Source organism: Cnephaeus nilssonii (genome assembly GCF_951640355.1).
Source record: "Cnephaeus nilssonii genome assembly, chromosome: 10".
Lineage (NCBI taxonomy): Eukaryota > Metazoa > Chordata > Mammalia > Chiroptera > Vespertilionidae > Cnephaeus > Cnephaeus nilssonii.
In genome coordinates, this window is record NC_137081.1 from 24,648,739 (window position 1) to 24,671,450 (window position 22,712).

A 22,712-nucleotide genomic window follows, 5' to 3' on the forward strand; every position below is an offset into this window, starting at 1 on the left:
TTGGCTCAACCTTATAAAAAGCAATAAAAAAGGAAATTATTAAGGTGAGCTTGGAAAAGCAAAAGGTTGTATCAAGATGACATTTAAAACACTAGTCCAAGTTTTTCTTTAAATCGCACAGTTAAGATCACAGAAGAGTATGGGAAATGGGCCAAAACAGTAAGATCAGAGTTATTTCCTCAACCCCCCACAACTGGCAATATCATGGACCACTGCCTTGCCGTGAGGTGGGGAAATCTTTTCCATCTTTTGGAGAAGTTCTACTTTAGTCCTTGGAAAGTGTATTTGGATTTCTTTATTTTACTTCCATTGTACTTCTCTCCCTTATTAGCATAGTTTGTACAGCATGAGGCCTAAGCCTCATCTCTTTAAGCTGGTAATATTGTGAGCGGAGGCAAACCATTGTTTTAGGCTTTCCAAAGTTCACCCATGATCTGTGTGCTTTCCTATTACAGAGGAGTTAAGTAGCATATTCCAAAAGTTTCTTTGGGAGGATGTTGGCTTTATTTTTCCTATGACAAGAAGCAGATTTGTAGTTCATACCAGTCTTAGACAATTAGGTTTATTTATGTCCACTTGTATTATAAACATGAATCATTTCAAATTAATTCAGCATCTTTTATTTAGGTTGGCTTTTGAGGTCCTTAATAATAACTAAAAGTCAGCCAACTGATCTGAGATCCAGCTGCCAAAAAATATATTTAAAAGTAGCATTTTCTTCCTTGCTTCTCTGCAACAGAACTTGGGGATGTCTCTTTCTGCAGAACATTTCTCAGGAGTCATTTTAAAGCTATGTTAAGATTATTCAGCCTAAGGTCAAAACTGAAAGTGTACAAGACCTTCTTAATTCACTTGGTCTGAGGGTCAGCTTCAGGAAGGATTCATTCCTACAAGCAACTTTCATATCCTACTCAGTTAAACTGAAGATGGCAGGAGACCAGTACTCCATTGACACCTGAAAAGTACATGTTTTTTCTTTTTTAAAAAAATTCTTTATTGATTAAGGTATAATATATGTGTTCTTATCCCCCCATTATTCCCCCAACCCCTCACTCATGTCCTCACCCCCCTGTTGTCTGTGTCCTAGGCTTATATGCATGCATACAAGTCCTTTGGTTGATCTCTCCCCCTTACCCCCACCCTCCCCTACCTTCCCTCTGAGGTTTCATGTTCTGATCAATGTTTCTCTGTCTCTGGATCTGTTTTTGTTCATCAGTTTATGTTGTTCATTATATTCCATAAATGAGTGAGATCATGTGATATTTATCTTTATCTGACTGGCTTATTTCACTTAGCATAATGCTCTCCAGTTCCATCCATGCTGTTGCAAATGGTAAGAACTCCTTCTTTTTTACTGCAGCATAGTATTCCATTGTGTAGATGTACCACAGTTTTTAATCCACTCATCTGCTGATGGGCACTTAGGCTGTTTCCAAATCTTAGCTATGGTGAATTGTGCTGCTATGAACATACGGGTACATATATCCTTTCTGATTCGTGTTTCTAGTTTCTTGGGATATATTCCTAAAAGCGGGATCACTGGGTCAAATGGGAGTTCCATTTTTAGTTTTTTGAGGAAACTCCATACTGTTCTCCACAGTTACTGCACCAGTCTGCATTCCCACCAGCAGTGCACGAGGGTTCCTTTTTCTCTGCATCCTAGCCAGCACTTGTCATTTGTTGATTTGTTGATGATAGCCATCTGACAGGTGTGAGATGGTACCTCATTGTTGTTTTGATTTGCATCTCTCGGATGATTAGTGACTTTGAGCATGTTTTCATATGTCTCTTGGCCTTCCTTCTGTCTTCTTTCTAAAAGTATCTATCTAGGTCTGTTGCCCATTTTTTGATTGGGTTGTTTATGTTCTTTCATTTAAATAAATGAATAAAAAATATTTTGCTTAACAAATAAAATAATATTAACTAGACAGCTTCTTATATTTTTGTAATACATTGAACTATGGAGAAAGAAATAAAAGGGCTTTTAATAAGGCAAAATATATTTTATGACTATACTAGAGGCCCGGTGCACGAGATTCATGCACTTGCGGGGGGGGGGGGCCCTCAGCCCAGCTTGCGCTCTCTCGCAGTCCAGGAGCTCTCGGGGGATGTCCGACTGACAGCTTAGGCTCACCATGGCTTCTGGATGAGCAGTGCTCCTGCATTGAGTGTCTGCCCCCTGGTGGTCAATGCACATCATAATGACTGGTCATTCCGACAATTGATCGATTTGCATATTAGCCTTTTATTATATAGGATTATTGAAATTGAGAAATTTGGTTTGCAGACTTTCTGGTATAAAATGTAGTATATTTTCCCTGGCCGGTGTTGCTCAGTTGGTTGAACGTGGCCCCATGCACCGAGAGGTCACCAGTAATTCCCAGTCAGTGGTTGCAGGCTCGAGTAAGGGGAGTGAAGGAGGCAGCTGATCAATGTTTCTCTCTCTCCTCCTTTCCTCTCTCTCTAAAATCAATAAAAACATGTTTGTTTTTAAATTCAAAAACAATGAGGAAAAAAATAAAATGTAGTATACATTTATCTGAATTGAAAATATTTCTCTACTTTCAAAATTATACTTATATCTTGTTTCCATTTTTCAGAACACTATTAAAACTTGGATATATTCCCCAGTGTTCTAGAATATGATTCTGCCCTCTGAGACCACTGCTCTGTACTCAGGGGCATCCTTCCTTTTTCATGAAGGATAATACATATTTGTAGCTTAGAAGTTTCATCAGCCAGTTTCCTGCCTGTAGAATTTGGGGAGTCTGACAGCCTTGTTTCATTTTGCCCCTGTCAATCACATTGGCAGTGTTTCTGATGGTATGACATTCTCATCGACATTGCAGTTCTCTTTCATTTGTCACAGAGATTCACTTCATTAGGCAAGAGGTTCCTCCACATATCCTTCCTGGATAGTCCCAAACCTATTCCTGCTCTTCTGGTGAGATGGCCAAGGAGACCTCTGAGTCATATGCCTAATATCTTCAAGGAGCCTTCTGTGTGATTGAATACACTGATCTTTTGATTTTTTCCCAGGTACTAGCAAAAGATTGTTTACTTTTCTCAAATTATGAATGATGAAATTGGAACTTGGAGATGCTATTAACTTGCCTAACTCTCTCTCAATCCACCATAGCCGCACTATGGTCCTTCCTATTCCTCTAATAATAGGGCCTTACTCATCTCAAGGTTGTGGCTGTTCCCTTTACCTAGAATTCCTCTTCCTCCAGGTATTCATTGAACTGAAGGGTTTCCTAGGATGTGGGCCTTTTAGTACTAAAACTGGAAACGTCTAGACAAACTGGGCAAGTTGATTACCCAGCTAGAATATACGCTCTACAAAGGCAGGAGTCCTGGCTGCTTATTGGTGTTTCTACAGCCCCTAGAAGAGAGCCTGGCATGTGGTAGATACTCAGTAAATATTTGTTACATGAATAAATACACATTATGCAAAGTCCATTCTAGCAATGGGAGACAAGTGGGGACAACCATATAGTTTCCAGAGGCAGCATCTGGTATCAGTGTTGATGGTGTTGGAGGCATAAGATAGATACACCAGGGTCTAGTGATGGTGTGATGGTTCATTTTATGTGTCAACTTGACTCGGCTAAGGGATGCCCAGAGTTGGTAAAATATAACTCCTGGTTGTGTCTGTGAGGGTGTTTCCTGAAGAAATTAACATTTGAATCACAAACTGAAACACAAAGTTGGGGGGCAGGGCATGTGTCAAACAACCTCTGAGATCTATGTGACAATATCACATGTATAGTTTAACACATATGAAATTTGGTTCCCAAGAGTAGCAGACAGACAGAATGGGGGTGGAAATGTGTGAAGAGAGAATGTCAAGAACATTCCAAAATGGTGAATGATATCAACTCACAGATCTTAAACTCAACTAACCCAAAGTAGGATAAACAGAAAGAAATCTACACGTAGGCACATCAATGATTAAGCCAAAGACAAAGGCTTTATATTGAGTGGCTACAATACAAATAATGAATGACATCGCCTGAAACAATAGAGACCAGGAGGTTTAGCAGCACCCATGGCCTCTAATTGATAGAGGTCAGGAGCACCCCTCTGCTGGTTGTGATAACCAAAATTATCTCCAGACATTGGCAAAAATCCTGAGGGGGAGGCCTAAACTTCATCCTTCTAAGTTCTTTGGCTGGTCTAATCATTAAATCTGCATAAAATAGATTTGATTAATAAGAGGAACTAACCAAATTTAATTATAAACACACAGATAGCTAGGATGGAAAATCAGTAAAACTTAGCACTGCCCAATGCTAATGCTCAGTCATTTTAATAGAAAGTTTTTTGTATGTTTTTTTTTTCCTCAAAATTCTTTACAAAGCATTACTCTTCTACATCTTTAGCAATCACAGGAGCTTGGAAACTCAAGTTAATTATGCTGGTGTGAAACTGGTTATCATGCTTCCAGTCAAGTTTATATCAGAACAATTAATTACTGAATTAATTTCTCTAATATGAATAAGCTCAAGTCATACTCCATATCATCAGATTATAGTTTGGAAAATTTATTGTTTCCATAAAGACCCTTTACAAGAATGAAGTTGGTGAACCAAAGACTAAATGTTTGAAAACAATGTAGTATCCAAAGTACTTTAAAATAGATGAAGCACATTAAATGGGTGGAGCTCCTGAGAATCTTGTGTAAGGTATGCTAAAACTCAGTGTTACAGTTTCCATGAAAGAAAAACAAATTGCAACACCTCATTTGGAAACTCTTACACATCTGCTTTCATCACTTTTGCATTTTAAATGAGAGCTACTCTTTTGCCCAGATTTAGTTCAAGGTATTGATCATTACTTAATTCAATAGTTCTTAGAAGTTCCCTCTGAATATATTTTCTACCAATTAAAACATTTTCTCCCTTTTAAAAGCACAAATCAATATATACTTTCTTAGGACCTGTTATTTCTGTTTTTTTGTGGTTCACCTAATGCATTTATTATGGAAAGGAGTACATTATGTTTTTTTAAAGTGTAGAGACTTTCATTTTGTAGTTAAAGGAAGTCTCACTGTAATTGTTTGCATGCCTGTGTCTCCTCCTCCTTCCCAACACATCATCATCATCATCACTATCATTATCTTTGTAAACCTTGGGCTATGCCCTAATAGATGCTCAATAAATATTTGTTGAATTAAGGATAAAATGCACTTGCCAACTGTGAGAGACACCATCTGTTGTCTGCTGGATATCCATTCTCGCCTCTGACCCTCCTGTGAAGACAACCTTGATTTGTTCAAGTGGTGACAAGGATCTCTACCCCAAAGCCAGGGAGTGAATGTGATTGGTCTAAGCCAGTAATAGTAACCTCATTCCTCTGGGCCAGTATTTCTCTGAGGGTAGCAACATAATCCAGGTCTGGCCATGGAGATGTAAGTGAGTCTTCTGAGTGGGGCTTTTAGAAAATAATTTTGCCTCCCTAATACAAAAGACCTGCCTCAGCTGGCAAAACCCTTTACCATCACTTTTTTCCTCACTAGAGAGTGTGGGCTGCCTGGAGGTACAGCAGCTGTCTTGCAATCATGATACATGAGGACAAAAAGAGAGCAAATCAAAACTGGCAGAGATTAAGAAAACAGAAAAGATATACTCCAGCATCCTTGAGCAGCTACACTAGCTCTGAGAGAGAAATTGCTTGTGCTACTCAGTACTGGTAGTAGTGGTTGAGTATTCCACTACTTGCAGCCAAAAGCACTCCTTGCCAATACCACCTTTAAATGTGCATAATTAACAGAATTATAAGTGCTTTGCTATAGGGAAGGGCATTTCCGGCTTTTCCCATGCTCTCATTTTCTATATTCTATTAGTTGATAACTTTGTTGACTTTCCCTTCATAATATGTCTTACTCAAGTTGCTTTCTGTATTAGTTTTCTGTTATTGCATAAAAATTACCACAAACTTAGCACAAAACAGCATTAATTGGTTATCTCACAGTTCCCGTGGGTCAGGAGTCTAGGGACGGCTGAGCTAAGTTCTCTGCTTAAGGTTTCAGAAGGTTGAAATCAAGATGTCAACTGAGCTGCATTTCTTTCTGGACCTCAGGGGCCTCTTTTAAGCTCCTGTGGTGGTAGCAGAATTCTGTTCCTTGTAGTTGTAGGGCTGAGAAGCCCATTTCTGGGTTGATCATAAGCCAGGGGCTGCTTTCAGCTCCCAGGGGCCACTCACATTCCTTGCCCTCTTCATCTTCAAGTCAGCTTTGGAGAACTTCTCACACATCAAACCCCTCTCCTGCTTCAAATACCTGATCTCCTCTGTCTCTCTCCTCTAGACCCTGAGTTAAAGGGGTCATGTGCTTAGGTCAGGCCCACCAGGACAATCTCCCTCTCATAAAGTCAACTGATTTGTGACCTTAATGACATCTGCAAACTCCCTTCGCATCGGTACCTAGATTAGCATTTGATTGAATACAGTCATGCACTGCATAACGACATTTATGTCAACAATGAAATGAACATACCATGGTGGTGCCATGAGATCATAATGGAGCTAAAAAATTCCTCTCACCTAGCAATGTGGTAGCTGTCATAACATCATATCTCAAAGCATTGCTCACATGTTTGTGGTGATGCTGGTGTAAACAGACCTACTGCTCTGCCGTCATATACAAGTACATACATACATTGGTGTACAGTACATGATGAAGAAAACCCATATTACTGGTTTATGTACTTATTATATTATACTTCTTACCTTAAAGTATACTCTTTTTACTTATTTTAAAAAAAAAAGTTTGCTGTAACAGTCGCTGTGTTACACTGGCAGCAACCTCACCCATCTCCTGCTCACCAAATATCTTCATTGCCTCATTATCTCTTGTGCTTGATTTAATCTCATTTTGTTTTGTACAATAACATGCGGTATAGGCTTGTAGCCCAGGAGCAATAGGCTGTATCCTGTGGCCTAGGATGTAGCAGGCTATGCTGTCTAGGTTTGTGTAAGTGCACTCGATGATGTTTGCACAACGACGAAATTGCCTGCGATGCATTTCTCAGAGCGTACCCTGTTATTAAGCTCCGCATGACTGTAATTGGGAGAAGGTGTGTGTACATCAGGGACTGGGAATTCGGGGGACTCTTTCAGAATTCTGCCTACCACACCTTCTTGTGGGCAGAGACTGGGCTTCCCACATTTCTTTTTTTAACTCCCTGTCTTTCCACCACAAAACCCTCGTGATGTTTTTGCTCTGCTGTCATAAGTTCTGTTCACATTTGTGTATTTTAGTGATTTCAGATTTATGTTGAAAGCTTCATAAGGCTCAGGTACGTTTATGGGCCATCTTTGAAGAGCATGAGACAACAATTTATCCCAGTGGATCTTATGTCTCAAGTCCAGGGTTAAGCCAGGAATTTGCATTTTTAAACAGCACTTTTTGAGGGTTACAAGGTAGGTAGTCTACAGGCCACTGCAGAGAGACAGTTCCTAGACTGTACATGCCTGGAAGGGAGAGGTCATTCCTTCCTGGGCTGTGCAGCATTGATGACCCAAAGTGTATAAATGTCCTGGCGTTTAGTGAGAATGCAATGAAGGCTGGTCCTTTTGTTGTTCTCATTATATATAGTACAATGCCTACCATGTAGTGTGCTTTAAATAAATACTAGTTGAATGAAAAATTAAAGTGTGATAGTTAAGAATATTTTTTACTACAAGACACAGAAAACCTGACTAAAGCCAGTATTATTTCTTCCGCACAAACAAGCTGTTTGTGGGTACACAGGTAGAGCAGTTAAATGATAACCAGGACTCTGAGCTGGTGTCTCTGTGATTCTCTCTTCTTTTTAAGTTTTTAAAAAACATATCTCTATTGAAACATAATTTACATGCCATACAGTTTACCTGTTTAAAATGTACCATTCATGGTTTTTAATATATTCACAGAGTCCTGCAACCACCACCATAGTCTAATTTGGGAACATTTTCATGATCCCCCCCCCCCCAAAGAAACACCATACCCAGTCTCTAGTGTGTCCTCTCCTCACCCAGTCCTTGGCAACATCTGATCTACCTTCTGTCTCTATAGTTTTGCCCATTCTGGACATGTCATATAAATAAAATCACATTTATCGGAAAGGAAGACCAAAAAAGGTCGCCTTTCAGATAAGCGCACTGTCACACTGAATAAGGTGGGAGGTGGGTCCTATTCCTAAAGAATAAATAGAGGGAAGAGGGTGCTGGGTTGGCAACTAGCATCCCAGTTCCTGCTTACTGTGAATCAGCCCCCAGAGTCTGGTCAACCTCTTAGGGTGAATTCCTCATTTTATTTTCAACTTAATTTATATTAAAGACAAAAAGGATAAACATAGTTTCTGCCAGCCTCTTTGCTTTGTTTTATTCTTATTTCCACAAAGTCCAATAGTTCTGTGATCCCCATTTCATAGATGAAAAGGCTAAGTCTCAGAGTAATTAAGTGGATTCATGCCCCAGGTAATACAGCTACAAAGATATCTTGACTCAAAATCTAGTGTTCTTCATACTGAATTACAGACACAATCAGGTAAATCTGGCCTTACTGTATGAAAACATATGGTACCTGTTCCAAGGAGATATTTTGAGGATAGGAGTTGGTGATACTGTATATAATAGCATCTGCTTCACTGATTGTCAGATCTCACATTTCCATGAGCTTTTCCTTCCACTGCTACATAGATGGTTTTGCCAACATTCTTCAAATGGGAGAATATTTTTTCTGACTGCCAAGATACAGTGGCCTGTTATTGTGACCATGGACCAGGGCACTCAGTCACAGCTATTTTGCAAGGTGTTCTTAGATTTATGCCATTGGTTCTGCATCAGCCCATTTGTTACCTTAAAGCCAAACCCTGATGTATATTTTTAGCAGCATAATTATGCTTCCTACTTAATCTCAAGAAGCTGATCTCTTTGCCAGTTAGTTACAGGACCCATGGGTCAACCAGCTGCCATAGGAGCTCTGCTCCTGTTGTCAGACATGTTTTTCTTCCTTATGATCATTTCTAGAGGTACCATCCTCTCCTGAAGCAACACACATTTTACCAAGTAGTATACCTGAGACAGATAATTCACTACATAATCTTTGTTAACCTAATTAAAGTTGGTAAAACAAAGCTTGTTTTTTTATTTATGTTTTGAAATGAACGTATTCAGGCTGAAACCGGTTTGGCTCGGTGGATAGAGCGTCAGCCTTCAGACTGAAAGGTCCTGGGTTCGATTCCGGTCAAGGGCATGTACCTTGGTTGCGGGCACATCCCCAATGGGGAGTGTGCAGGAGGCAGCTGATCGATATTTCTAGCTCTCTATCCCTCTCCCTTCCTCTCTGTAAAAAATCAATAAAATATATTTTTTAAAAAAAGAAATGAACGTATTCAGATTCAAATCATCTGAGAAGAAAATAGATGCTAATCCATTTTAATTTTTTTTAATTTTTATTGATCTGAGAGAGAGAGAGAGAGAGAGAGAGAGAGAGAGAGAAATAGATCAGTTGCTTCCTACATCTGCCCTGACAGGAGTCAAACACAAAACCTGGTATGTGCCCTCATGGGAAATTGAACCCACCACCTTTTGGTGTATTGGATGATGCGCCACCCGACTGAGCCACCCAGCCAGGGCGATGCTAATCCATTCAGCATTGAATCAAATCCTGGTATTTTTCTTTATCTTCTCTGACTAATCAGGATTCAGAATTGCATCCTATGGTTTTTGCAGATGTTGGAGTTAGAATGGCCTTTGAGCGACACTGGGAAAAGGAGTTGATGCGTACTTGGGAACTGTCATTTGTAGACCAGGAGCAGAACCCCACATCCTGGAGGCAGTTGGAAACCAGCTGGGGAGGCTAGCAGACCACAACCTGATCTTCCTTCAGGATGGACTAGTTCCTGCCTTCCTCACTCTGCTAAAAGTTATCTACCAGTCCAGCACAGAATATTGACCTTTCCAATAATTTCACAGGTAAGAGCTGGGTGAAGGGATTAAATGGGACTTCTCCCCAACAGCAGCTTAGTGGGAGAAAAGCTTTATTTTGTTTGTCCAGTAATTAGACCACTAGTGAGTTGACAATGCTAGTTAATAATGGATTAAAGTTATATTTTATAGCAAGCGATTTAACCTTTCCAAATCTCAGTTTTCAAGTAGGGTAACAGTAACTTTTCCAAACTTTTCAGTTGCTGTGATAATTGGAGATAAGGTTTATAATGACCTCTTCTGGGTCTGAAGCCACCCAACTGTAACTCCACCACTGGCTAGTCTCCGGTTTGCTGACTCACCCTGTAGATCTTGGAACTTGCCAACCTCCATAATCACATGAGCCAATTCCTACAATAAATTTTGTGACATATATGGCTTTTGAACATCACTGGGAGATATATGTGCAGATGTAGACATAGATGTAGATGTATACTCTACTATTGGTTCTGTTTCCTTGGAGAACCCTGACTCTGGGTATTATCTGAAGTAGAAAGAGACAGATCAGAAGCTCATTACCCACTGAAAACATTGGGGGTCAAAGTGAGGAAATCTACCAGTGGCACTTAGGCAATCAGGAAATAAAGGAGTGACAGGATCCTGTGCTGAGTCATAAGAGTGGGTGATGCACAGCTGGCGTGGCTCAGTGGTTGGGCATTGACCTATGAACCAGGAGGTCACAGTTCAATTCCCGGTCAGGGCATATGCCTGGGTTGCGGGCTTGATCTCTAGTGTGGGACATGCAGGAGGCAGCTGATCAGTTATTCTCTCTCATCATTGATGTTTCTACTTTCTCTCCCTCTCCCTTCCACTCTAAAATCAATTTTAAAAAAGTAAAAAAGAAATGGGTGAGTCACAGCAAGCTGCCCAGAAGCTGTGGGCCAGACCGCCCATCAGTCCTCGGCAGGAGCATCCACCATAGGCTGCCAGAGCTGCTGGGACAAAATGGGTTCTGCTTTGCTCACAGTTTCAAATACACACCAGCCTCTCTCATGGGAGGAATCTAATCTGGATGTCTCTGCCAGTAAGAATGAGTTTGAGAAATGTAATATTTAGGCTCCCAGCCCCTGCGATAAAGAGAGAGCTTAGAAGTATTGTTTTTAAAAATCAGAGAAGAGATTCTAATTTATAAGGTAAAGTTCTGTTGATTTGAACAACAAACAAACAAAAAAAATTGTCCTCCTTCCTCCCACACAGCAAAGACCCTCAGTTTTACCTGTGATGGCACAACTCCCTGCCTGTTGACTCTCTGAAGTGTCCAGCATTCCAGGAAGCCAGCACTTTGATTCAGTGGCACAGCACTTTCTCCTAGAGTCCCTAAGTCATGGGTGATATTTACTATTTTAGGTCACTGACATGGAGCCAGGTTCAGTAATGCTGTTCCCTAACACTAACCACCAATGTGAATGCTAACCTAGCCTAAAGAAAGAACCTGAAAATATAAGCCAGGCCAGGCAGAAGATTTTGCATTCACTAAAGCAAGTGGACAAGTTCCCAGCTCTTACGAATTAAAAACTCACTGGTGTGAAAGTAATCTGCAAACCCACAAACAGAACTCCCCAGCATTCTTTCTAGCGTTCAGCAAATCCACAGATACTAATGATCTCATTTATACAGATGGTATTTACCATGGTTAATGCACTTGGTTCATGATTAGAATGGGGATTTATAATGCTCCATAAGTATTTATTAAGCAAATAACACACTGATATTTTAATGGGGCATAACATCAACATTAAAAAACACACACACATTGTAGCAAGGAGGGACCTGGAGAGTATTATGCTAAGCGAAATAAGCCAGTCAGAGAAAGACAAGTATCACATGACCTCACTCATATGTTAAATCTAATGAAAAAAGTAAACTGATGAACAGAATAGAACCAGAGACATAGAAGCTTGGAACAGACTGTCAAATCTCAGAGAGAAGGCGGGGGTGGGTGGGTGAGTGGGAAGAGATCAACCAAAGAACTTGAATGCATATATGCATAACCCATGGACACAGACAATAAGGTGGTGAAGGCCTGGGGTAGGGGAGGCACGGCTATAAGGGGTCAATGGGAGAAAAAAGGGAACATAGGTAATACTTTCAACAATAAAGATTTTTTAATGATTAATATTTCTAAAATATTAGAAATGTTTGCCTCCTTTGATCACTTCAGCTGATCGTCAAGAAAGTTGTTCTCCCCTGCTCGCTGACCACAATATTAACATTAAGCTGAGAGTTATGCTATTCAAACAAAGCTTTTTTTTTTTTTTTTAATCTCACCTCACAGAGTAAATTAGCCCAAAGATGTTGGTTAAGCTATGTCAACAATGAAGCAGATACGAAAAAACGGGGATCTGGAGAAAATTCTATTATAGTTAAAGTAAGGAAGAAACAAGCATCCCATTAATTTCATAAATGACCCTTTAAGAAAAGTAGAGTATAGAATGGTATCACCCTAGTTTCATGGGTGTTTCAACTTGGACACAGAATTGCTCAAGGACTAAGAGACCTGGATGTGAACCTGACTCTGACACGAGACCAGATCATTCTGCCTCCAGCATTATTATAGTAGGAAAGGGCATTGGCAATGAAGAAGGCTGTTAGCAATGAGAAAGCACCATGAGCAAAATTACAAATTAGCATTCTGCTAATTATTCTTCTGGGGAAGTTGGCTATTTAGGCAAGACAACATATTGCCAATGTGTAAACATACCCTTGAGAGGACTGATGCAAATGCCCGGGTGGGTGAAATGTAAATACATTCAAGGAAATTCAAATGTAGTATCATTTACTGTCACTAACTATGCTAAGGAAGAAGATTTGGAGACCAATTAAGACTAGATTTACTGGTACAGATGGCTGTCCTGTCTCCTCCCTTGCATTGAAATTCCATAAGGTGAGAGACCATGATTTCTTCTTGGATCTAACTTTAGGAGATTGGATTCCAGTGGGCAACATTGCTACTAACTAGCATTGACCTTCCTTGTTTTAAATGCAATGGATGTAGCCCGGCTGGCATGGCTCAGTGGTTGAGCATCAACCTTTGAACCAGGAGGTCACGGTTCCATTCCCTGTCAGGGCATATGTCCAGGTTGCAGGCTCCATTCCCAGTAGGGGGCATGCAGGAGGCAGCCATCAATGATTCTCTCTCATCATTGATGTTTCTAACTCTCTCCCTCTTCCTTCCTCTCTGAAATCAATAAATAAATAAATATATATATATATATATATATATATATATTTTTTTTTTTTAAATAAAATAAATGCAGTGGTTGTAAATCCAAATGCTTCAGGGGCCAAGCTGGCAATGAAATGTGCCATCAATGGAGGATATAAAATAATACAGAGTGGGGAGAGCTGTGGAAAACTCCAGAATGATGTTCAGTCTAGAGAGAGCAGCAGATATTCAGCTTGGCTATTGCCACCATGAATCTTGGCCTGGTAATGTCAGAGTTCCCAGTTTTTAAAGAGAGGCTAGAATTCTATATTTTACATAATAGTATTATCTGGTATTTAAAGGTTGGCAATTCTATTTTTAAGATCAAGGTGTGGGCCAGACTCTGAGGCCGTGATCTGTCCGTTGGTTCCTGTGCATTGGTAGCTCTGACTTGTGTCGGCAGACTGTGCTCAGGGGCCTCGGGGCTTCAGGAATGCTGATGGCTGAAGCGCTGGTGTAGGCTGATCCCAAGAACCTGTGTCAGCAGGTGGATGGTTAGGGCTTTTGTGTAGAGTGGGCTCTGCAGTCCTATGTGCTCAGGCCGGTTACAGATTGGTTGTCGGCCAGCAGTCATTGTCACAGCTGAAAGGACCTTCAGTCCCCTGCCCTCAACAGGGAAGAACACTGAGACCCGATGGGCTCCACACCTGTCCACACTGCACCCTTCGCTGCCCACAGCCCTTCTCACAAGATGACTTATTAGGTTACGGAACTGGAAACTCAAAAGCCCCCGGGCCACGTGTTTTTAAAAATTGTTACTGTCTGCTCCTCCGGTATGTCTCAGTGGTTGAGCATCGACCCATGCACCAAGAGGTCACCCATTCCATTCCCAGTCCAGGGCACATGCCTGAGTTGCAGGCTCAATCCACAGTAGGGGGCATGCAGGAGACAGCGGATCAATGATTCTCAACATTGATGTTTCTATCTCTCCCTCTCCCTTTTTTGCTGAAATCAATAAAAATATACTAAAGAATAAAACATTTTAAAAAATTAAAAATTGTTACTATCAGGTGAGTTTGGCAGGGGTATTGTTAACTGTGTGAGGACGACAGGTATTACCTGGTGGCCTACATCATCTCTTGGTATCATTGCTCACAATGATCTCTTTTATATAAATATCTTAAAAACCTGCATCTTCCTCTAACCAAGTCTGACCAGTTACTAGTAAAAGAGCTCTAAAACAATTAATTTTTTTTGAGGAACTCCATTGGGGGGCTCATGCAGTTAATCTCTTTTGTCAAGGTATTCTATATTGTTTTAAGTTAAACACCTATATAAAAAGTTACATATGTAATACATGTCTGTGAAAAATTCAAACAGAAGTCAAGAACACAGAGTAAAACCTGAAAGTTCCTGTTCGCTCCTAACAAATGAGTATTTCCCCCTGGCTTTTTTTTGTGTGTGTGTTTTTCTTTTCATTTTTTTTCATGTACATGCATATGCACACACATATGCATTTTATTTATTTATGTTTCTAACAGCTCTATTAAGATATAACTATCCTACAATAAACACACAAATTTAACGTGTATGATTTGATATGTTTGATACGATTTTTTATAATTTGATAAGACATAGGTATACACCCATGAAATGGCAACCACAGTCAAGATAATGAACATATCCATCGCCTTCGAAAGATTCTTTGTGCCCTTGGTTTTTTTTAACTTATTTTTTTATTTTTAAGGCATTTTGCTTTGGGCCTGACTGGGCCTCTACAACTGCGGTTTCCTGTCAGGAATGCTCTTTCTCCTGATCTTGCTAAGGAGAGCAGGTCTCCTGCACAAATGTCCCCTTCTCAGTAACCTTGTTACCTAAATGTCATCCCCCGGCACCACCCACCATGCGTTCTCTCTTCAGAGCACTTATCACGCCCTACAAGTACATATTTATTTGATTTCCTATTATCTGTCTCCCCTACTAAAATACAAGTTCCATAATTAAGGGGCTCTGTTTGTTTTAAACTGATGTCTCCCCAGGCCTAGAACAGTGCCTGCCACTGTACAGATTGTCAAATACATGGAGGAAGAGATTGAGTGATACTGCAATAAGTCAAGGACCCCGATACACACCAGCCTTATAAGAAAGGTAAGAAGTGAGGATTGTTGTTTTATCACAGGAAGAAACTGAGCCAACAGTCACTGGAGGCTAGATGTGCCTGCTCCTCCAAGGAGATAAAACGCATTGTCTGAATATTACAATTCTGTGGCCTTATGCTGCATGTACCATGACTACTTCATAGGGCTGCTGGGAGGAAAAAGGGTGATTTAACTAGTCATAGTATGAAACCACTGAGCACATACCTGGCACAGAGTGAGTACTTGTGCTGGGTTGAATAGTGTTCCCCCCAAACTCATTACCACCTGGAACCTGTGAATGTGGCCTTATTTGGAAATAAAATTTTTGCAAATGTGACCCCATTAAGATGAGATCATACTGGATTAGAGTGGACCCTAACCAATGACTGGTGTCCTTATAAGAAGAGGGAGATTTGGACACAGAGTCCCACAGGGAGGCCAGGTGACAACAGAGGAAGAGATTGAGTGATACTGCAATAAGCCAAGGACCCCGATACACACCAGCCTTATAAGAAAGGTAAGAAGTGAGGATTGTTGTTTTATCACAGGAAGAAACTGAGCCAACAGTCACTGGAGGCTAGATGTGCCTGCTCCTCCAAGGAGATAAAACGCGTTGTCTGAATATTACAATTCTGTGGCCTTATGCTGCATGTACCATGTTTTGCTTTGCCACCTTTTCCTAATTGGGAGAAAGGAAAATTGAAGGTCAAATATGGGAGACACATTATTCAAGTGTCTTCATGGGAGTACATGTTGTTGTTGTTTTAACACAGATAAAGATCAGGTCCGGACCTACTACAATTCCAGCTATTAAAACTAAATCACAGGGTTTGGCCCCAGTGGCTGTAATTGACAGCAACCATGTGGAAGGAGCCTTCTGCTTCCATGACTGGACATCTGTGTGTAGCACAGCTGGATCGTGAGGGCAGCTCTGTGCTGCTTCCGTAAAATAAATGGGAATGACATCTCCTAAGAGTTTCATTGCTCTCTCCGCCGCCTTGATCTTGCTCTCCAAACAGTTTTGGGAAGGAGAGCGGAAACTAAGTCATGAGGAAGACCAAATCCTTGAAAGCTACAGCCCTGAGGCTCCCTAGACTAAAAGCAGACTGAATAAACAAGGTAGTGACAGGCGCTTGTTGACAGTCATTTGTGTAACCAAATGCTTAGCAGGCTTTGGGCAGGCTACCGAGAAAAGCTCACCTTCTGCTGCAAACAGAAGACAGAGGATTGAATTGCACTTTTGTTGCTGGCAGATTGGCTGGGCCAATCTGCTGCCTCTCGCTCCTAGTGAGAAAGCCAAGGCCCTTACAGGGGATCTCAGCCCCCTGGAAATAGATTCAGGGGGGAGGAGAGAAAACCACCCCCTCCAGGTCGTTTCCTTAGCTGTTCCCCAGAGGTCCCTAGAGCAGGCACTGTGCAGACTGTCAAATACATGGAGGTGCGGTGAGATGTCAGTGCTGCCGCCCAGCCCTTCAGCACCTTGTTCCCTTTGGGTCTAAGGGTCCCCAAAGATCTTGTTCCCAGGTCATTGTGCAAATAGAGGCGGGGAGGGGGTAGGAGGAGGGGCCAGCGACACCTTTTTCAAAGCAGACAGCCGAGAAGGAATCGCGTTTTCTACCTGCACGTTTCAAGTGTTTCCCCAGTTGTCACACCACAGGGCAGGGGCAGGGGCAGGGGCAGGGGCAGGGCCGCGGAGGATGACTCAGGCCCACTCTGAATCTATCTCCTGGGCTCTTGAGCAAGGTCGGGAAGCTCGGGCCTGTGGCGAGATGTCGCAGCACGTAGTGTAAGGACTCAACTCGGGGACTTTCCCAGGAGGAACTGGTCAAAGGCAAGCGTAGAGGGCTGGGTGCGGGGGCTGGAGGGGAAATCCTACCCCACCTTGGGCTCAAGAGGGAAAGGAGGGTCACCCTTGGGACCAGCCGCACGCGGCAGGATGGCCTCCCGAGGTCCCCACACGCCCGGCCGCGCCCCTTTAGGTGGCACCTCTGAGCCAGCCGGGGGCGGGTGGGGGCGCGGTCGTGGGAAGAGGGGCGGTTTAGGCACCTGTGCTGCTCCGCCCAGCCCCGATCGGCAGACTCCGGGGAGCGCCCGAGCCGGCGGGGCGGAAAGGCGGGTGGACGTGCCCGGCGCAGGGTGGAGGCGTCCACCTGGGCTTCCGTGCGCAGGGCGGGCGCTAGGACCCGAGCGGCGCACCTGTTGGCAGGTGCCCGGGCCTCGCCCGCTCTCCACCCCGGGAGCCGGGCGGCTGGTGCACGGGCGGGGAAGGTGCTGGCAGAGGCCCTAGCGCGGCGGCGGCGCCGGGCGCACCATGGCCGAGCTGCTGCGGAGCCTGCAGGACTCCCAGCTCGTCGCCCGCTTCCAGCGCCGCTGCGGGCTCTTCCCGGCGCCCGAGGACGACCCCCGAGAGAACGGCGCGGGCCCCGGGGCGGGCGCGGCGCGGGCGCCAGGGGCCGGTCATCACTCCGCGGCCAACGGCAAGGGCGGCGGGGGGCCGGCCAATGGGCTGCGCAGAGTCGCGGCCCCGCAGGTAACCGCGGGCCAGGTGTACGCGGGTGTGGGAGGGAGCGGGCAGCTGCGCCGTGGCCGGCGGACCAGGGGTCCAGGCGACTCCGCGGCGGGGACGGGCGGGAGCCGAGCCTGCGAGGCGGAGAGGGCGCCGTCCCCGCAGCGACCGGGCTCCCGGCGCTGAGTGTGGCCGGGAGGACGAAGGGGGCGTCCACCTGCCCGGGCCATCCATACATCAGAGGCTCCCAGAGCTTGACATGCTGTCTATTTAGAGACTTTCTACCTTGAAGTTAAATGTGTGTGCCTGTCTATTCTCCCAATCGTGGACGTTACGTTACATAATTGAAAAGCGGAGAGGTGTCCTTGGCATTTTCCTGAGAGGCTTCCCTGGGAGAGATCCTTAGAACTCCCCAGGATCCAGGAGTTTCCGCCGCGCCCCCCACCCCCTTTCCTGATCTGCACTATCGGGGTGCGGCGGGCTCCCCGTGCCCTTCACCTTCCCGCACGGCCCCTCTGAGGACAGAAGTTCGGGTTGAAATGTTCCTGGAGAAATGCACAGCGCCGGCCAGGGATGCGGTCGAACAGCCCGCCGCTGCCCCCTCCCCGCAGAGCCCTGGGTCCCCTGCCGGGTGGGTCTGTATTAACCGGCACCAGTGCCTTTTAACAGATGCTGCTGGAGGGAAGCTCACCACACTCCCCTGTAGGTGTTCCGACTGTGGTTACACAACCCACTGCGGCTCGGCAGGCCGGCGTGTCTTGTCGCAGTGCACAAGGACTCGGGGCGGGAGGGACCAGACCGGCTGCAGACGCCGACGTGCCGGGTGCTGTCTGCCAGGGCAGAGGGCTGCCCCGGGGAGAGAGGGCAGCCTGCTGCAGGGAGATGCCCTGGGCACCCTCAGATGCTGTGCTTCCCGTGGGGGAGGTAAAAAGTGCGGCACAGAGGATGGAAGCATTGTATTAACAATCCCAACTCCCCTTTGGGGGGGGGGCAGTGTGGGGGGGAGCCACATTTTTTTTCTTCCTAGAAGGTTTGATAACTATTTTTGTGTCTATTTCTAGTAACTGGGGGCTTATGAAGAACCTGGCTTCTATGTGGAGTATTGTGGGCGTTGAATTACAGAATTTGAGATGGTGTGCGTAGGGGAGGGGGGCGGGGTGTGTTCCATTCTAGACAAATCCTCCTCTATAATATTGTTTTTCTCCTTTTATTTTTCTTCTCTGCCCCACATGACATCCAGTAACTTTTAGATGAATTTAGGACTCCCTCCCCCCATCCTCCTGCTTCTTCTTAAAAATGGGGCTGCCCTTGCTGGTTTGGCTCAGTGGATAGAGCATCGGCCTATGGACTGAAGCATCCCTGAGTTGATTCCGATCAAGGGCACATGCCCCAGTTGCGGTTGCCAGGCTAGATCCCCAGTGGGGGGTGTGCAAGAGGCAGCCGACCAATGATTCTCATTGATGTTTCTATCTCTCCCTCTCCCTTCCTTTCTGAAATCAATAAAAATATATATACTTTTTAAATGGGGCAGAGTGAGGGGATAAGGACCGTTCGCATTCCTGAAATGTGGTAGGACATTTTATGTGCGCCCACTGTTTACACCCTCTGATAGATGCCCCAACTGCTTTCTTTGCTCTCTTCTTAAGCTTCTATTCTGTGTCCCTAATTCAGGAAGCTGAAAAAGAATGCATTTCCCATAGTGCTTTTCAAATAGTTTTAAACATCACCCCTGGTGATGTGTTCTGGAAAAGGAGACTCTTGCCCTTTAAACGTATGATCAGCAGATTTATTGCAGGGAGTAGTGTCTTCTTGTGGCTTGAAGAGCCGGGTCATTCAGTGAACCAAATGCAAGGAGATTCTCACCTCCCACCCAACACATAACTCACTCACTATAGAGCAGAAACAGGTAAGAGTGGGCTAAGAATTCATAATAAGAAATCACCGTAGTGATGTGTGATGGGAAAAAAAACATGTGACAGCATTTGATAAATGAGAGGTTTGTGAATATTTTTAAAGGTGGGTTGGTTTCAAGTGACTTGGGAACATTAATTTGCAAATGTAGGTGGAGTTCCCAGAAGAAACTGATTGCATAACTGCCACAGAGATTGAGAGGCGTGCATGGGACAGTTGAAAGAAACTTCTCTCCAACTGTTTCATTCTCCTTGGCCTCTGGCCTGGGGCTGCCTGAACTGCCTGTCCTTTCCCTAAATAACCCCCTCTCATCCATCAGTTTCAATGGTCAGTTCCTCAAGAGATATCTTTGATCACCTTCCAGTCTCACCCCACTTTTTAAAAAATTTTTAAAATATATTTTTACTGATTTCAGAGAGGAAGGGAGAGGGAGAGATAGAAATATCAATGATGAGAAAGAATCATTGATCAGCTGCATGCCCCCTGCTGGCAACCCGGGCATGTGCCCGTGATCAGAATCGAACCCCCTTCAGTCTGCAGACTGCGCTTGCACAAAGCTGTCACTGAGTAAGTCAGACTGGTCTTCAGATGTGTCCCAGTAGTCATGAATTTCACAGAGTTCTGAGTCCTGAAGGGTTAAATGCTTTGTTGAGGACTTGCCAAATACCCACACAGCTGGATCTTTTGACTCTCAAGTTTAAACTTCTTCCACTGTGCATCTTCACTTACTCTGTCTCATTGAGAAAATGTGTAGTGTTGGGGCTTGGTTGGGAGCAGAGTGGAGATTGGGTAGAAAGAGAACTTGCTTTTGGTGTGCAAGGGTAATTGGTCTCCAAGGGTAACTATTGGAGGACATTCTTGGCAGCAGCCAAGAGCAAGAGACAGGGATCCTGGGACTGAGCAAGGAGGACAAAGGCCCAATCAGAATTGTGTTTATTTGTTATGGGGCAGAGCCAGCCTTGGTTATAATGGTATTTTGATTTTTATCATCTTTGCTTACTCAACACAGTTGCATTAAGTTAGACTTTGCAGTGCCTTTTCCCATCATTATATTAAACTAGAGATAATCTTTCCAAATTACACTGTGCTCAATAAATACTCTTTGATAACTATTTGCTGAGATACACTGAGCGGCCAGATTATTATGATCTCTGAATGCATAATAATCTTGCCACTCAGTATACATATATATTAGAGGCCCGGGGCATGAATTCATGCATGGGTGGGGCCGGCTAGCTGGGCCAGGGGGAGGAGACATGGGCGGTTGGCCAGCCTGCCTGCTGGTCGAACTCCTGATCGAGGGGACAATTTGCATATTAGCCTTTTATTATATAGGATATACACTGAATGGCCAGATTATTATGCATTCAGAGATCATCATAATCTGGCCACTCAGTGTATAGTTCTAAAGTTGGGTTGGGGAGGGGGGTAAAAATTGGTTGTTTTTAGAAGTCTTTACTCTCCTCTTTCCCTCTGAAACATTTGGGGCCCTCCAAGTCTGTCAGTCCACAAAACCCCACCTTGGACTTCATTGGCTTGCTAAAGTGCAAAGAAGCATTGCAGGAATGCCAAGACCAAGACCAGATCTGGTTCTGCCTCGGTGTCAAGTTGAACTCCTCTGGGCCCCAGTTGTCCCATATGCAAAATGAGCAGAGTGAAATAGATGCATGGATTTACAACTGTAGCTATAAATTATAGTCAGAGGAGCTTTAATGACAATGTCCAGGATCCAGGTCAGAAGTGTGGCCCAGAAAAATTGCCAAACAGATGGGAGCTCTGAATTCTTTTGTCCTGAGATCCACCACCCTTAGTATGTTCAGGACGAAGATAGTGATGGCCAAAGACAGCTGCTATGGCAGCTATGACATTTTGACTTGATCATAACTAAAATAGCCAACAGGTCGAACTTCAAGTTTTGATTATCTTTAGATGGATGTTGAGGTTTGAAATGGCAAAATAAACCACTTTGAAAAAGTATATTTGATTTTTTTTCTAATAACAGATATTGTTCAGACTAGAAAATATGGAAAAATACAAAGAAAATGTTAGATCCATGCCCATTGTACTACTACTAAAGAAAATCACTCAGTGAATATTAAACCTGATCTTTAATGACTATATGTTATCCATAGCATGGGTATACAAAAATTTAGTTGGCCAATTGCTGTAACTGTGTGATCATTTCACAATATGCACAAATACTGTATCATTATGTTGTACACCTGAAATTAATGTCAATTATATCTCAATTTAAAGACAATCAAGATATGTAAAAAGGTAGTTGAACCAAGATGTTATTTTTTCATTAATTTTTAGAGAGAGAGGAAGGGAGAGGGATAGAGAGATATAAACATCAATGAGAGAGAAACATCATCAATCGGCTGCCTCCTACACGCCCCTTCCTGAGAATCGAGCCTGCAACCCGGGCTATGTGCCCTGACCAGGAATTGAGCCATGACTTCCTGGTTCCTGGGTTGACATTCAACCACTGAGCCCCTCAGGGTCCTCCCCAATGTTTTTGCACATGGCAATAACTTTTTATGGCTAAATCATATTCCATTGTGTGCATGTGGGGGAGCACATTTTCTTTATCCATTCATCTATCAATAGACACAAGTTGCTTTCATATCTTGGCTATTGTAAATAATGCTGTAATGAACATGGGGCTGCATGTTAGTATTCTCTCTCTCTTTTTTTTTTTTTGGAAAAATACCCAGAAGTGGAACTGCTGGATCACATGGAAGTTCTATTTTTAATTTTTTGAGGAACCTCCATGCTGTTTTCCATAGTGACTGCACTAATTTGCATTCCTACCAACAGTGCACACACAGGGGTTCCCTTTTCTCCAAATCCTTGCCAACACTTATTGGTGTTCTTTTTTTTTTTTTTTTTTGTCTTTTTAATCATAGCCATTCTAACAGGTATAAGGTAATATCTCACTGTGGGTTTGATTTGCAGTTCCATGATAATTAGTGATGTTGAGCATCTTTTCATGTACTTGTTGGCCATCTGTATGTCTTCTTTAGAAAAATGTCTA

General features: G+C 43.4%; 1 protein-coding gene across 3 annotated transcripts in view; it reads left to right on the plus strand.

Annotated features, from left to right (window-relative positions):
• The first annotated feature begins 1,688 nt into the window (after positions 1-1,688).
• SGPP2 (sphingosine-1-phosphate phosphatase 2) overlaps positions 1,689-22,712 on the plus strand; it is a 98,284-nt gene continuing 77,260 nt past the window's right edge. Inside the window, exons 1-3 of one of the 3 annotated variants that reach the window (XM_079782575.1) lie at positions 1,689-1,709; positions 9,721-9,963; positions 15,160-15,268. Coding sequence is in view for 1 of the 3 variants with exons in the window: in XM_079782573.1 (XP_079638699.1) it covers positions 17,570-17,788 (219 nt within the window). In the remaining 2 variants the exon portion in view is untranslated. Of the gene's footprint in view, positions 1,710-9,720; positions 9,964-15,159; positions 15,269-15,302; positions 17,789-22,712 lie in introns of those variants that run through there. The other 2 variants (XM_079782576.1, XM_079782573.1) reach the window with 2 other exon arrangements.